This window comes from Parambassis ranga, chromosome 3 (assembly GCF_900634625.1).
Source record: "Parambassis ranga chromosome 3, fParRan2.1, whole genome shotgun sequence".
NCBI lineage: Eukaryota > Metazoa > Chordata > Actinopteri > Ambassidae > Parambassis > Parambassis ranga.
In genome coordinates this window covers 18,014,356-18,028,577 of record NC_041024.1, presented here as the reverse complement: position 1 = coordinate 18,028,577, position 14,222 = coordinate 18,014,356, and the positions used below count along the sequence as shown (strand labels likewise).

The following is a 14,222-nucleotide window of genomic DNA, read 5'->3' as shown; positions in this document are numbered from 1 at the left end:
TGTTAGAAAATACCCTATTTCTGTGTTGAGGCTTTTACCAATCAGTGTGGGCAGATGAGAAAGTCGCTGCATGTTCTGTAATTTGGAAACATCTTAATAAAAGGGTTAAAGCCAGCACACAAACAAGAAAACACCTAATCTAGTGTATGTACATGACTGGCACTACACCCGATGACTCATATGTAACAGGAAAGGATTCGGTCTCATTATAAACAAGCTCATCACTCATCTGGTGGATGGGGCCCGGGCGGGGCTGACTGGAGGTGGACTGAGCCTCATGCCCGCTGTGCCTCCACCAAGCCGGCTTTCCTGAGAACAGCCCCTGTCTATCTTTTGCCACAGAGAGAGCACACTCCCCAGAAGCAAACTCTATATGTAGGCCACCCATGACAGAGCCACAAACACACACTCACACACCTGCCAAACCTCAGGGAAGCAAATAAACTGTAAAGATACACCCTTCCAGCTGGGTGCTGGGAAAGCCGTGGTATTTGTGCAGCATGGGTCAAGTGTCATTTAACGAAGTTATTGAAAAAGAAATACTTTGAAAAGTTTCCAAGTGTTAATACTAGAAAGTTCACTGAGGATAATTTGTAAGCCGCTTAGTGACAGAGACACGCTGGCAGGTATATTCCTGCATAGATCATCCCCACTATACATGGATTAGGCAATAATAGGAAGGGAAGTAAGTGCCGTGGATGTGTTCATAGCAGCTACTGTGTGTTAAATCTGCCTTCTTCAGTATTCCCTTTCCATCTGTTTTGGGGAAAATAACTTTTTTTTTCTGCCACAGCATAATTATGGGTTCCTTGAATGTTTTGCTTCTGTGAATTCAAGCAGGGGGCAAATCCAATGCAAACACTGTCCTGGTTTGTTTCTGTGCCACAAACAATATACATATTTTACTCACAAGTTTGATTAAAATTCAGCCTTTTTTGATAAGCAACATCTCTGCCTCCCCAGAGACCCAAAAATTATGCATCACAGCCACAGTGTCATTAGCATTGTGCACCTTGTTGCATGGAAACTGAGCCATCAGTAATCATATTGTGTGGCAAAGCTACCTCAGATACAGTCGCTACAAACACTAACCAGACCTAAGAATAACTTTCCCTCACTGAAAAAAACATATGAATCAGATAGAGGCCACTGCCCATCTCACTGCGGTCCACATACTGTAGAACAGTGGCTCGAGGTTTGAGACCAAATCCACAAATGGGATGAAAACACTCCAAATGCTGCATCTTAAAATCTCGACATCATTGCCCTGATTCATAGTCATTTATTTAGCAAAATGCATTTATATGGAGGAGTTTGGACACTGTCCACTGCAGCAGCCAAAGAGCTGGTAAATGAAGCGTTTTTAACTGTTCACTGTTAAAGCAGAGCACTGTTCTTCATCTGGGGTGAAGTTTAACTGGACCACCTCGCTAGACAAAGGATGTTTGGACATGTTTCAGGAAATAATGGCAATCATATATTGAGCTATGCGTGGAGCCACTCCAAACCCATGACATCATCCTTTTGCCTTTCCCGTTGACATAACGTAGGACAAACAAAGGCTCGGCATCTGATGAAAATGTCTGATAAAATATGACAGAGGGACTAAATGCAAATCATGGATCACAACTAAAGCTTTCATTTTAACTTCAGAATCAGAATTGTGTTTATTGCCATGTAAGTGAAGAGGTTTAACATTATCACAGAACACTCTACTCAAATACCTCTCTTATCTACCAACATCAGGATAAAGCAAAGTCCTGCTACTCTGAAAATAAAACATGAATTTGCAATCAGCCACAAGTGGCTCTTGGTTGTTCTGCCCTCCTGCAGAGGCTGAGGCAGTATTTAGAAGTTCTTTTAAATAATTCAAACATTAAAAAATATATATTTAGTTTTTAGGCTACAATCCAGATTTCTGCTGGGGTGACTTGATTTGAATACATCCATGACAATAAGTACAGCTCCTCATCAATAAAAGCCAACCTGTTTCCTGTCTGTTTACAGCTGAGCAAAACAACAAAAAGCAGTCATGATAGGATGAGGTCCACTTTAATTTCACACATCTCCATACTAATTGAAAATGACCACTGAAAGTAATACATTTTTCACCCTGTCCTATTCACCCTCACACCTCAGTAATGTGTATTCTTGCCTACAAGCAGGCAGCAGCATTAATAATTGCAGTTATACAGATTTTCTTGGTTATCTGGGGATTTTGACCAGTAAATGAGATAAACAAAGGCCCTCCATACACTGCCGTCAATGAGCCCCTGCAGCCTAGTTCATGTGAAGGTGGAGGAGCTGGTTAATATTTCCAAATTGCTTGGATGCAGCTTTCCCTGTCCCACTGCACTAATGACTACTCGGCAGCAGCAGGGGTTGTGGGGAGCGGGGCGCTACAGAGCGGTGGTGTCGCCTGGGGACACACCATCTGCTTTGTGGCATGCCAGGGTGTGTCAGGACTGCAGCCAAGCAACACTTGTCATGAAAGTAAAATTCCCCCCCTCAGCACAGGACTGCAGTGCCTCCATATATCAGGTCCTTGCAATGCAGTAATGTAAGTCTATATAATTCTCACAAAGCCACCTGACAGGGCTTAGGCCTTCACCCTGCAGTGGCTGAGTCCTTTACTGGTCTGCAGCTTAGATTGAGAACTCACTCAATTACTTTCATTCCACAGCTCAGATCCTGGTTGGCCATGTCTTATACCTGCCAGAACTCTGGCAGCTAGCAAAGCAGATAGCAACAGACTTCTTGAAATGCACAGCCTTCTCTCAGGCAATAAAGCTGACTTCAAATCAGTGGGAACAGAGGGAGAACATTAGCAAAGGGGGTAGGTGGTAAAAGGCACCTGCCACTTTGGCTCAATGTTCCACAATGCTAGAGCTTCTAGGATTACAATTCGATTGGGCCCGGTCCTCCATTAGAAGTGAGAAAATATGGGCTGCAATTCTTCTCCTGCACTCTTGATGCACAATGTGTTCAGCCAGGATCTTGTAATCAAAGGGGGGAACAAAGAATACAGGTTTTCTAAACTGCATTAGTTGAAATTTGAGCAAGGATGAAACAGAAAACGGACTTTTGTGCAGGTCACATGCAGGTGCCTTTTTACAACTATGCATAAATCAAAAGTAATAAAACAGCAGAGTGATGATTTCACTGGTGCACCAACCAGATAAAACACCTTTAAGAAAAAGATGAAAATGCAGACCATCCTTTCTCCTGCTGCATAAAAGCAGGCGGGACTATGAAATTAATGTCATGGCTGGTCCAGAATGGATTGAATGCGTCAGGGGCTAGTCAAGGATGAAGCCCCTCTGAGACTGCTAGAAAAAAGTCAGCAGGCTGTAGAAAAGGAGAGGAGGCAAAAAGAAAACGGGAAAAAAAGAAAGACTGACGGGTGTGATTTATGTCTCACGCCACAAGGGATTTTAGCCACTGATAACCTAATACAACTCAGTGCTTAGCAGCTCAATTGCATTATGGCATTTCAAAAGGCTTTTTTGTCGCTGTTGCTCTTTTGTTCTTCAGAGTAAAAAAAAGCATGCCACCATTGTGAAAAGAGACAGTCATATTAAGGAAGAGAGGGGAGAGAAGATGAAAGACGGAGACAGTATTTTTGTAATCATTTAACACACAAAGGAGCTGGTAAACAGACTGACATGTATGAAGTATTTTTACTCTGGCTGGGAGAAAAAAAATGTTCATGTAAAGCCAAGCGGGGCCGCATTGAAGTGCCTCTGCTGAAAGCTCCTGTGTCTTATCAGGATGAATGCTATATGTGCAGCCAGATAACTTGGCCACAATTTTCTTGAAAGGATATAGAGGCAAAAAATAAATAAATCTCTCAACGCAATTTATTGAAGCAAAGATGATCACAGCCTCTCTGTTGACATAATACAGTTACTAACAATAAGATACTTTCATGTTTCTAAGAAGGAGCACAAATCTGGTTACAATTCATAGAAGGCCCTTTATGAAGACTGCACCCTGCTGGGCTCCATGTCTCCCAAACAGATTAGGTAGAGGGAAAAAATGGCTTCGCCTCTAAAGCAGAGGCAGTCAGGAGCGCATTTCCCACTATACAGACCTGACATTAATGAAACTTTATTGAAATGTTTGCTAAGAAACACGGTTGCTGCTAGAGCATTTTGCCTCTGCTATAAAAGAGTAATGTGCCTCCTTTAAAGGCCTACTTAGGAGTCTGCAGACGTAGCTAATCAAATTAATATATTTGCTATAAAGGTGCTGTTTTGCAATCAGTCACAATGCAGGCCATGCATCAGTGAAGATCGCTACACTTACGAGGTATACTCATTTGCTTTGCTTTTAAACTAATTTGAGAATCTTTCAAGTGCAGTAAAGCAGTGTCAGTGAGCGGGCCACTCATCCAAGAAAAATATTAGTGACTTAAGAAACAAGATAAAAGCACCCCCCACACCTCTACAGAACACGCACACCCAGATGAAAAACAGACACAGGCTTATAAAGTAATCCCTTCTATTTTCCTTTAATACTACCATCCAGCAACAGCTATTTTGAGAATTAAATTTACTACTCCCATTTACACATCAGTGTGCACAACCATCAGTTTTGCATGTGTCTCTCTTAGAGACATCTGCGCTGTGGGTGCTGCCTTATTTATTACACCACCCCTATAAGATTTAGACCACATTAAATGCTGGTTCTTCTGATCTCTGCACTCTTGCCCATGTGGAGCGGCGTTCGCACGGCACCATGGTAAAGCTGGTTCTTTTGGCACAAAGGATTTGGGCTGTTGTTGATCAGGGTTTGCATGGGAATGTTTCCAGATGCAGCAGCAGCAATACTGACACCATGCACCATGATTCAGGGAGAACAAAAAAAAAATCAGCAATGCACAATATATTTCATGTAGACAGAGAAAGCAGAAGCTGCACACAGAGAATCAGGTATTGGAGCGCAGGAGTTGGAAAAATGCTTTCAATAGGCCTCAATCAGTGCTGAAGTGGGACGTCTAGTGTTCGTTTTCAGTGCTCATTGAAATCAGAGTTTCTGCAGACATTTGGTGGAAACAATCAAAAAAGAACTTACAGAAACTTGGAGTTTTAAGGAGCAAGGCAGATAAGAAATAATACCATTTTCTGTCATTTTAAACTGCTGTCATGATGCTTGGCTTTCAGTGCAAATAAAAGGCATGAGCTACATGTGCTGATACACTTGTCATCTGTCATCATATTCATGACACAATCACTTTGCTCTTTTGCTAAAGCTGCACAAAACTTTATTTTTTTAAGATAGCAAGCTTTTATCATAATTTCCACGAGTCTGTGTAGAGGCAGCTGTCAAGTCATCAATATCAAAACTCTTTTTTGCATTCCTTTGGTGTCCTTCGGGAACACAGTCCTTGTTTTGATGCATTTTGCCCCACAGCCATTAAGAGCAGACTATAATGGTCCAGAATGCCTCTGTGCCAGCTCTCAGACTAATTTCACCTACAGATTGCAAGCATAAGGTCAGTGCCTTAAAAGAGAATGTTCACAAGATGTCCTGAGTCCAGAGGTATATCCTAACACTTATTGATGGCATTATCATGTACTCCTATATATGCTCCCTTCGATAGCTCAGCTGGTAGAGCGGAGGACTGCAGGTGGATGATAACAGGTATCCTTAGGTCACTGTTTTAACTCCGAGGTAGCTTTGAAGCAATTTACCTCTGAGATTAATAAAGTATTTGTGATTGTGGTTCTGATCATTATTTAGTGTTGACTTTCTATCTGAATAAATTCACAAAAATTCATCTGGGTCGAAAGTGTTACTCTGACATAAGCTATAAATATTCCCACAAAAATATTAACCAAGTATACCCTCTCCCACTGGAGACAGAAGTCAAACATTAGTGGGTCTCTGTTGGACTTTTCAGGCCTATGAAAAGTGTCTTATTTTATCTTTAGCATTAAAACCGACCACACTCCAAGAATGTAACGGTCTCCATTTCACACTTTTAAACAGCTAAATGTGCAACCCTCCCCTTTTCAACACATTCCTTCTTCTCCTGATGAATGTATGCGTCTTGTGTTAGCACCCAAGGCAGTGAAGCACAAACAGCACTTCAACGTGTCCCTAAGGATCTCCTTCATTGAAACACATTCCACGCAGCCACTTAAGACCGCCACTGGAGAAAGGAGCGGAGGCCGTAGGTTTCACCCTATGAAGGTGCTCTTAATATGTGACAGATATTCAAGATTAAGTACTTGACGACACGCTTGACAAAATCCAATTTCCTTTCTCTGTTCCCATCCTTGTGTGACAGATTTATTGGCAGTGTTTCTGCTACGTACAGTAAGTGGTGCAGCACAAGAAGTCGAGAATAACTCAGGTGCAATGACGGAATGTTGGAATTTTATAAAATATGATAATCCAAATCGCTTTCCATGTGAAAGCGATTTGTCCCCAGCCGGACTACAATAAATTCCTTATAGTCTGAAATATTATGGAGGCTGTGATTTGTTTTTAATTTGAGAATATACGAATAGAAAAGAAGGATAATAAAGTTGTCTGCCAGGCACAAGCATGCTGACACATACAGTGGAGCGGGGTTGCAGTTGTCTCTCAATTGTACAGGCACAAACGACATAGTTAATCATGGCTTTGGTTGAAAAACAATTAGGACACAATTAGGAAAGTAAGGCTTCATGAAACAGCATGATAAGATCCACTGGGACGAAAGCTTTGATTTTGAAATGAGTGATTCATAGAGCAGGGGAGAAAACGGAGGCAACCCAGCTGTAAACAAAGCCAGAGATTTTGTGATGTTACATGAGGATGTTTTGATTGAGGCTCTGTGGCCTCAGATAGCCTCTGTGTGGTGAGGATGCACTGAGGTCCCCACATGTCGCCTACAATAGAAGCAAGCGCAGGGTGGAGTCCCATACGTGGCTTCCGACCTCTCCGAGCAGGGTAGCAAAAAGGCGAGAACGTCTACATGAGGATGGGCGTAAGAGCCCTCAGTGGAGCACGCAACAGCTCTGTGCGACCACTATTTGTCACTATTTCTGATATCGCAGGCAAGAGTATTAACCCTGGTTATACTTTAGCAAGCATGCAGAAACCAGAACACCCAGCCTCCACAGAGGGGCGAGTGCAGACTTGTCAAGTTAAAAAGGGAATGTCACCAAGTTGTAAACACTTCCTGTCAGGAAGGGAGCACTTCCTTAATCCTGGAGCAACCAAGCCATTCCTTATTTTCCACCAAACAACAGCAGATAATGGTTTGCTTTGTCTTCCTACACCCATATTACTATGAAGGCTCATAAGAATACATAATATTACTTTGAAGAAACAAAAAGACCGAAATGTTATCTTGTGTGGTAAGTAAACAAATTAAACAGCATTATTTACTAGAATCACTTGTCAACACAATGCATGACATGAGCGCCTGGAATCCCAGTATGAAGAAATAGTGTTGAGCTTCCTGGTGGGCTTACAGATCACAGGGCAGCTCTGTTTGCAAGACGGAAGTCTGCCTGTCTCCTGCAGTGTGACACAAAAACAACAGTCTGCACTCACACACAGCAGATAAAAGGCAAATTCATCTCCATCTCTATGACCCCTACATCACACTGTGTTCTGATGCAAAAATAACAATTCGATTACAGCAGAAATTTGCATATTTTATACTAATGCAGGGAGAGGAGATTTTGTAAAAGTAGTACAATAACGAAAAGGAAGATGGCAGCTTCTCCCTTTGTGTCTGAAACAACATGAAAACTCATTTGTTTCCTTTTAATGTCTGTGTCTGTGTGTGTGTGTGTGTGTGATGATCAGCCTGTGGACCAGGGCTCCCCTCTTTCTAGACTCAGCTACACATACTGTCATTAAACAAAACAGAGCCATGTGTCTACAACTCCCCAGGGCCAGGGGTGCAGCGCAAGTCTGCAGGCTAATTGTGACCTGGTGGAATCATGCGATTGATGTTTCAGCACAAAGCTAGAAAAAGCAAATCGGGCAACTGGCTCCACTAGGACTCTTTTAAAAGTAGAAAGAGGGCGCCTAGCTGGAGGGAGAAAAGAAAATAAGCAAACAATGGCTAAAGGCCATCATCATTATTAAAACCTTTAACTTTCATGCACATGGCTCAATATAAAACTTAACCAAGACTGGTTAGCACACTCACTGATGCTGGATGACAGTCAAGATGAAAATCTCACAGGACTTTTGGATGGACCAAACTTTTCTGTGCTGAACTGAATGAGAATTACATGAAGGCTTTTTTGTGCATCTTCCTCTACAACATGACTTCATACTGTTTCAGTAGAGGTGTGGCTTAAACATGTATGCTGCTCTGTGCTCCTTCCTTCCTTTCAAAGTGCCCTTCCAGGATTCTTGCTCATGTGAGGAATGCATTGTCGTGCTTTTTTGTCCTTGACAGTAAAACATGAGGGAAAAACAGTAGAAACTGTGAATGAAAGGCATTAGGTAATTAGGTATCCCTTGAACTGGTCAGGAGGATATTCAGAAAATGCCTCAGATGTTTAAAATAGTTCAGGAAATGTGTAGCATACTTTGACACCTCAGTGGACAGCGGAAACTGAAAAGCTGACAGTCATGCCTGGCATATCCTGCCTACAATATCACAGTCTAAAGTTTACTATGATGCGTCGGAGTAGCCATGCAATCACAGTGATTTAGTTACGTACAATTTATTTAATTAACAAAATAATTATCTACTTGCATGAAGATGTGAGTCACCACTGCTGAGCATGATTATGAAAAACAACAGCTGCAAAATCCAAGGCATGCACAACACAGCTTTCACAGCAATCTGTTGATTATTTTCAATGTGGGTATAAAGTTGTCACAGCAGTGGGAAAGGATTTTAAAACATCACAAATCATTATCATGTGTTCATTTAAACATATTCTTTTAAAGGGAAGAGGATAACGCTACTGAGTGTATCACAGTCCACACTACCCCAACGTCCAGTCAGGCCTGCTATCAACCCCAGCAGCCTCTGTCTGATACAAAAAGGCAGAGAACTGCAGGTAAAAGCAGAGCTATAACAAAACATGATGGGCTCTGATGTTTTCATCCACTCTTTGGCTCCCTGAAGAAAAGCACTCTCGCAGACACAGGTGATATTGATGTTTGTGCTTGACATTTCTTCTATCACTGGCAGAGATGAGAGCGTGAAAGGCCGGTGGGATGCATTTATAAAACTCCACTGATGTCTGGAGTGCCGGGGTGAAAGGCCGAGTAAAGATATTCAGGATGTGGGGAAATGAAGCTAAGCAGAGTTTAGCCATGCACTACAGGCACTGCAACCTGCAGGTCAGTCAAACAAGCCTGCTCTACCCACGATGGAAAAATGTAGCTTGTAAGATGACGCACCTAGTGAGGGTGTAATTAAGCTCTTTCACATACTGCAGTGCACTGTTTCAAGTTCAATCTTTGTAGCATTGTATGAAAATCTCAAGGAAGAAATTCCAGACTGTTAGTAAATGACTTTTATATTTTCTAAATATGCATGTATTTCATCTTAGCAGCTTATTATTGTTTTACGAAGTACAAACACATTCCACTACTGATGACAGATAAGGCTTACCCTTCTACCAAATTTCACTAAAAACTGCTGAACAATCTTGAGATGTACTGCAAACTACTAAACACACATCCATTCACAGACAGAAGAGATGTCAATGAGATCCCCTTCCAATCAACGGAAATGCTGAGTCAGGTTAGGTGCACACAAAATGCCCGTTTTTCTGCACCACAGCTGTCCAGGGGCCTGATCCAGCTGCATGTTTCCATAGATAGATATGCAAGCTGGCTCTTGGCATCACTGATTTAAAGGGACTTTGGAGCCCTGCAGGGAGCCAAAGTTAGACTGGAACAGCAGTTTCACAGGTGCACAGACAGATACTGATGATGACGGGCGGCACATCACAAGCACATCTCAGCTAAGCACTACTGCTTTTGTTTACACATTTCAGAATGGAGGCCGTCATCACTTTTGGGCGTCCTTGAGAAGTTAGGTTAGTGCTGAGTTGAGCGATGAGCTGGGAGATGAGGCCTTTAATTAGCTTCAAGACAGGATGATAATTGATCATCTCTCTTAACTCACTCCACCATGAAGGACTTGGCGTCATTAAAAATAAAAAGGTGTCACTCTTGAAAAGTATGAATAATGCTCTGCAATCTGTGGCAAAATTCATCCTCCATATAATAAAGACAACAACAACACAAACCGCAGACAATGTGAGATGAAACACACGACACCCATGAAAACATAAAATGAGGTTTTCATGACATAAAATGTATTTTTCTTGCTTCTTCCCCCAGGGAGGCTGGTGAATAGAAATGGACTGCGGTAATTTCACTTGATGCTGCTATTGGCATTTCAGGCATTAGGTAAGCAGTGATATAATTAGCATTCATGAGTCAAGTAATTAAAACATCAATGTAACCAAGCAGTGCTGTTAAGACACTTATGCGCTCTTTACTCTGACTCTCAGCAGTCAGTATTTGTGCAGTTAGAAAAACGACTGTCACACTGAAATCCACGTGTGAATAGACGTGCGTGCTACGAGCAAGATATGACCTGAGAAAATAAAAACGGTTTCTATAAAGGCTATCATTAAAACAGGAAAACCAACCAGTCTGCTCAGCTTCGAGGGATTATGCAGAAATCTTGAGGATAATAACTTTTATATTTCTGTGTCTGGTAATATAATTTTCAGTCAGTGCTGTCAGTTTGTGTGGTCATCTGCTACTTTTGTCTCAAGAGATTATAACCCAAGAAGGTCCAACACAAGGACAGGATGCTTAAGTAAAATGAGGCAGAGCTTGACAGATGACCCCCATCCTGGAGAGCAATTCAATGTCAACACACAAGAGATGATTCACAAGATCCAGGACACGTTCTTGACAGACTTGCAAATACCAATGAAAACAGTCCAACTGTGTCCCCCAGTCAAGCAGTCATATGGTGAGAAAGACAGGTTTCCCCAGAGACAAAGACAGAATCAAAAGTAGCTGGATAAGGACCACACTGTTACTGTGGTGCTGGTCTCTGAGACTGCGACAACAGGAGTTTTCCTACCATCACAGGAAAACTGCTCTTCCACCAGGACAACACTCCAGCTCTAAAATCCACAGCTGCCATGCAGAAATGTGGATCTGAACTTGTCTGACATCTGCCCTATTCACCTGATTTGGCACTCTCTTCCCAGCTCAGTGATCACAATTATTCTCCACTTTCTGGAGATCCACGAAAAAACAACCTCACCAACAGAGGGATCTGTACGCACCATGACAGCTAGACTGACTGTGTGAATGTAGCAGACGACGAAACATGTTGCACGTCATCCAAATCAGACTCCTGCCTCGGTTTAGCAAATACAAGTAACAGCAATTATAAATCCTCACCTGGAGTGGCCCTCTAACAGGAATTTACAAATAATTATCGGGGCTGCAGCCGCAGACAGAAAGAAAATCCTGTAAGTTTAATCCTCACAAAAGGTTCAACACAATGCCTCGCAGCACTCTTTACAGCAGAACACACTGACTTATCTCAGAGGTTTTTTCTCTTTGAATTCCTCTTTCACCATTTAGAAAAATAAATATATAATACAGCTACATATTTTTCTCATAAATAGTTAACCCTGAAATTAAATAGTGTGACAACAAAGACGGCAGGGTTTTTTTAGGCTTCCTGCCGCTTCAGCTCACGTCTCCTCTGCACCACTGTACACCATTTTTATTTAACCTTCCTCACCTGACCAGAAAGCCTCAAAACCTTCTCTCGACATATTGCTTAAGCCCAGCAGCTGTCAGTACCGATTTAGCTCGTCTATAACATCATTCATACTGCTGGGTGTGAGGTATTTAGCCCATACTATGCAATCAACTGCCTGTCTGTTAAAGCCATATGTGCGCATGAGAGAGGCAGAGAGAGAGAGAGAGAGAGAGAAGCAGAGGCAACTGTAATTCTGACTTAGGGGATACCCAAATAAGCTTCAATTAACAGGAGACAGCTATAATCTGTTTAATCAGCTTGAACAGCTGCTGTGGCTGGGTGAAAATGGTCAAATTTGGTTTTCTGCTTGTTTTACTGATAGCTGTGCGATTCTTAAACCTGCATGGCGGGCTCATGAGGGCCACTGACAGTGTGGGAAAACAAACACTGCAACAGAATATTTTAAGAGCTCCACTTGGTTCCAGATTTCTGTGTGGCAGGTACGTGTGAAATAAAGATGTCAGCAGCGTTTCAGTGTTGTATCATCAAAAAAAAAATTCAGGTGCTGCACTTGTGTGACAGACAACAGACGTCGTGGGACGTAAATAAAAAGTGTTGAACCAAAACCAACTGTGAAGTCGCCACATGTCAGGAGACAGGTGCGAAAGTAAACACAAGTGGAGGAGGAAGTAACATGGAGGTGGTATCAAGAGGACCACAGAAATTTCAGAACAGAGCCGTGATTGAGGACTGCATGGTGTGTGTGTTTTCACATGGCCGTGCTTTTTTTCCTCTAAATGAGCACTGAAAACATTCCTCAGCACGATCACACTCATCACAGGGCCACGTCCTTAAGCTCGCTGACACTGAACATCTCAGCTTTCTCCAAATGAACCCAGCGCATGAATTCCTGAGACGCCTGACATGACAGCGTGCTCCAAGGCACAGCCCACATGCCTTCTGTCTGTCTCCACATCCACTAGAAGAAGGTTAAAAAAGCTTTGACAGAACACCACACTAACACCAAGAGAGGGTAAATTAGAGCCATATATCCATAAACTCGGGTCATTTCCCCCCTCCAGACATCACTGAGATGAACATTTGGTAAATTGATCTGTTTACTCTCAAATTAAATAAAAGTTAAACTGGATAATCTGGATTATTTGGGAATAAAGTGCAGGTACAGATGGACATTTCACTCAGCAGTTTGAACTTTAACTGTCAAAAAGTGAGCAGCACACAGACAGGTTAGTGCAGCAGGCGGTATTAAAGGCTATCAGCCCAAAGAATCAGCTGTATATACTACAGAACATGACTGATCCTTCACAGCACTCCCTGTACTACAGGTTAGATATTATACAAAGTGTGTGTTGCAACTCATGCGCTGTGATAACAAGTTCTGCCGGTTGTAACGACTCCTTCCTACAGGAGTAAGTCTGCGTGAGGGCACCACGCGTTCTGCTCTTTATGTTCAGGAGGAGAAGTGTGAGGATGAAAGTTGCTGCTCTGTGGACCAAACTTCACCCACCTTTTCCTTGTTGTCATGATCCGAAGGAGGTGAAGTGGGAGACTTAACACTCCCCACGGCCACAGCCTGGGTGACCGTGACAGCCCCTCCGGGAGCCGGGCTGCTCTTTTCGATTGTTTCCACCTTGATAAGTCGGTGTTTTGGTGACACGTACTTGATATCCGGCGACCCCACAGTGTTCAAGCTCGGACCGAATGAAATATTTCCACCTGGAGTGTACGGGTCCTCGAAGTCCAGCTCCTTTTGTAGTTTGTAAGCAGCGAGGATGTCCGGCTGAGCAGGACTCGGAAAGGTGGCCGCGGAACTTGTCTGTGGGTAGCCAGGCGCACCGGGCACACCGGTGTGACAGTGTCTGTAGTCCGGTTTCGGAGGCGCCGGAGGGGGTGCTTTGGTAGTTTTGAATCCTAGATGCTCCTTGAACCACTTGGCCATGCTGCCAGTGCATCGCTCACAAGTCAATGAATGTAGTTTAGTTCCACCTTTCCTGCCAGCGCAGCCGGAGTCTGGTCGTCACAGTGGGATCCTCGGGTCACCCGCGGCCAGCCTACCGGGTTCTGCGCGTGTCCCCCTAGTCTCCCGCGACTGTGGCGGTCCGAGGAAGAGTGAGAGAACCGGCGGAGAGCAGCCACAGGCACTTTCTTATCTGCTCCTACCGCCGCAACTCTGTCACACATACACACACAGACGCACATTCACACACACGCCGCTGCCGCTCTGACTGCTGCGTTCCACGTCAGGTTTCCAGACAAACATGGGAGCGCTTGTGCACGAAGAACACACGCCCCCCTCACAACCTGCCCGCCCTACCTGAGAACATTCACTGCCACCTACCGGACTTGTGAAACTTCGCTCACTACTGCCCGTGACCGTGAACAGTCGCAGCTGAGTGAAAGCTTCAAACACGGCCGCACAGAGCGTCTGCGTCTGGTAGGCTACATCCGGATGGATGAATTTTGGCGTCATGTTTCAAAATGA

At 43.3% G+C, this 14,222-nt stretch overlaps 1 protein-coding gene across 3 annotated transcripts in view; it reads right to left on the bottom strand.

The window, feature by feature from the left end:
* shf (Src homology 2 domain containing F) overlaps positions 1-13,984 on the bottom strand; it is an 84,374-nt gene extending 70,390 nt beyond the window's left edge. For all 3 annotated transcript variants that reach the window (XM_028401221.1, XM_028401220.1, XM_028401222.1), the window contains exon 1: positions 13,248-13,984. In XM_028401221.1, the coding sequence (XP_028257022.1) occupies positions 13,248-13,679 (432 nt within the window). In that variant the 5' untranslated portion in view covers positions 13,680-13,984. The remainder of the gene's footprint in view (positions 1-13,247) is intronic.
* Between the last annotated feature and the right edge of the window lie 238 nt (positions 13,985-14,222).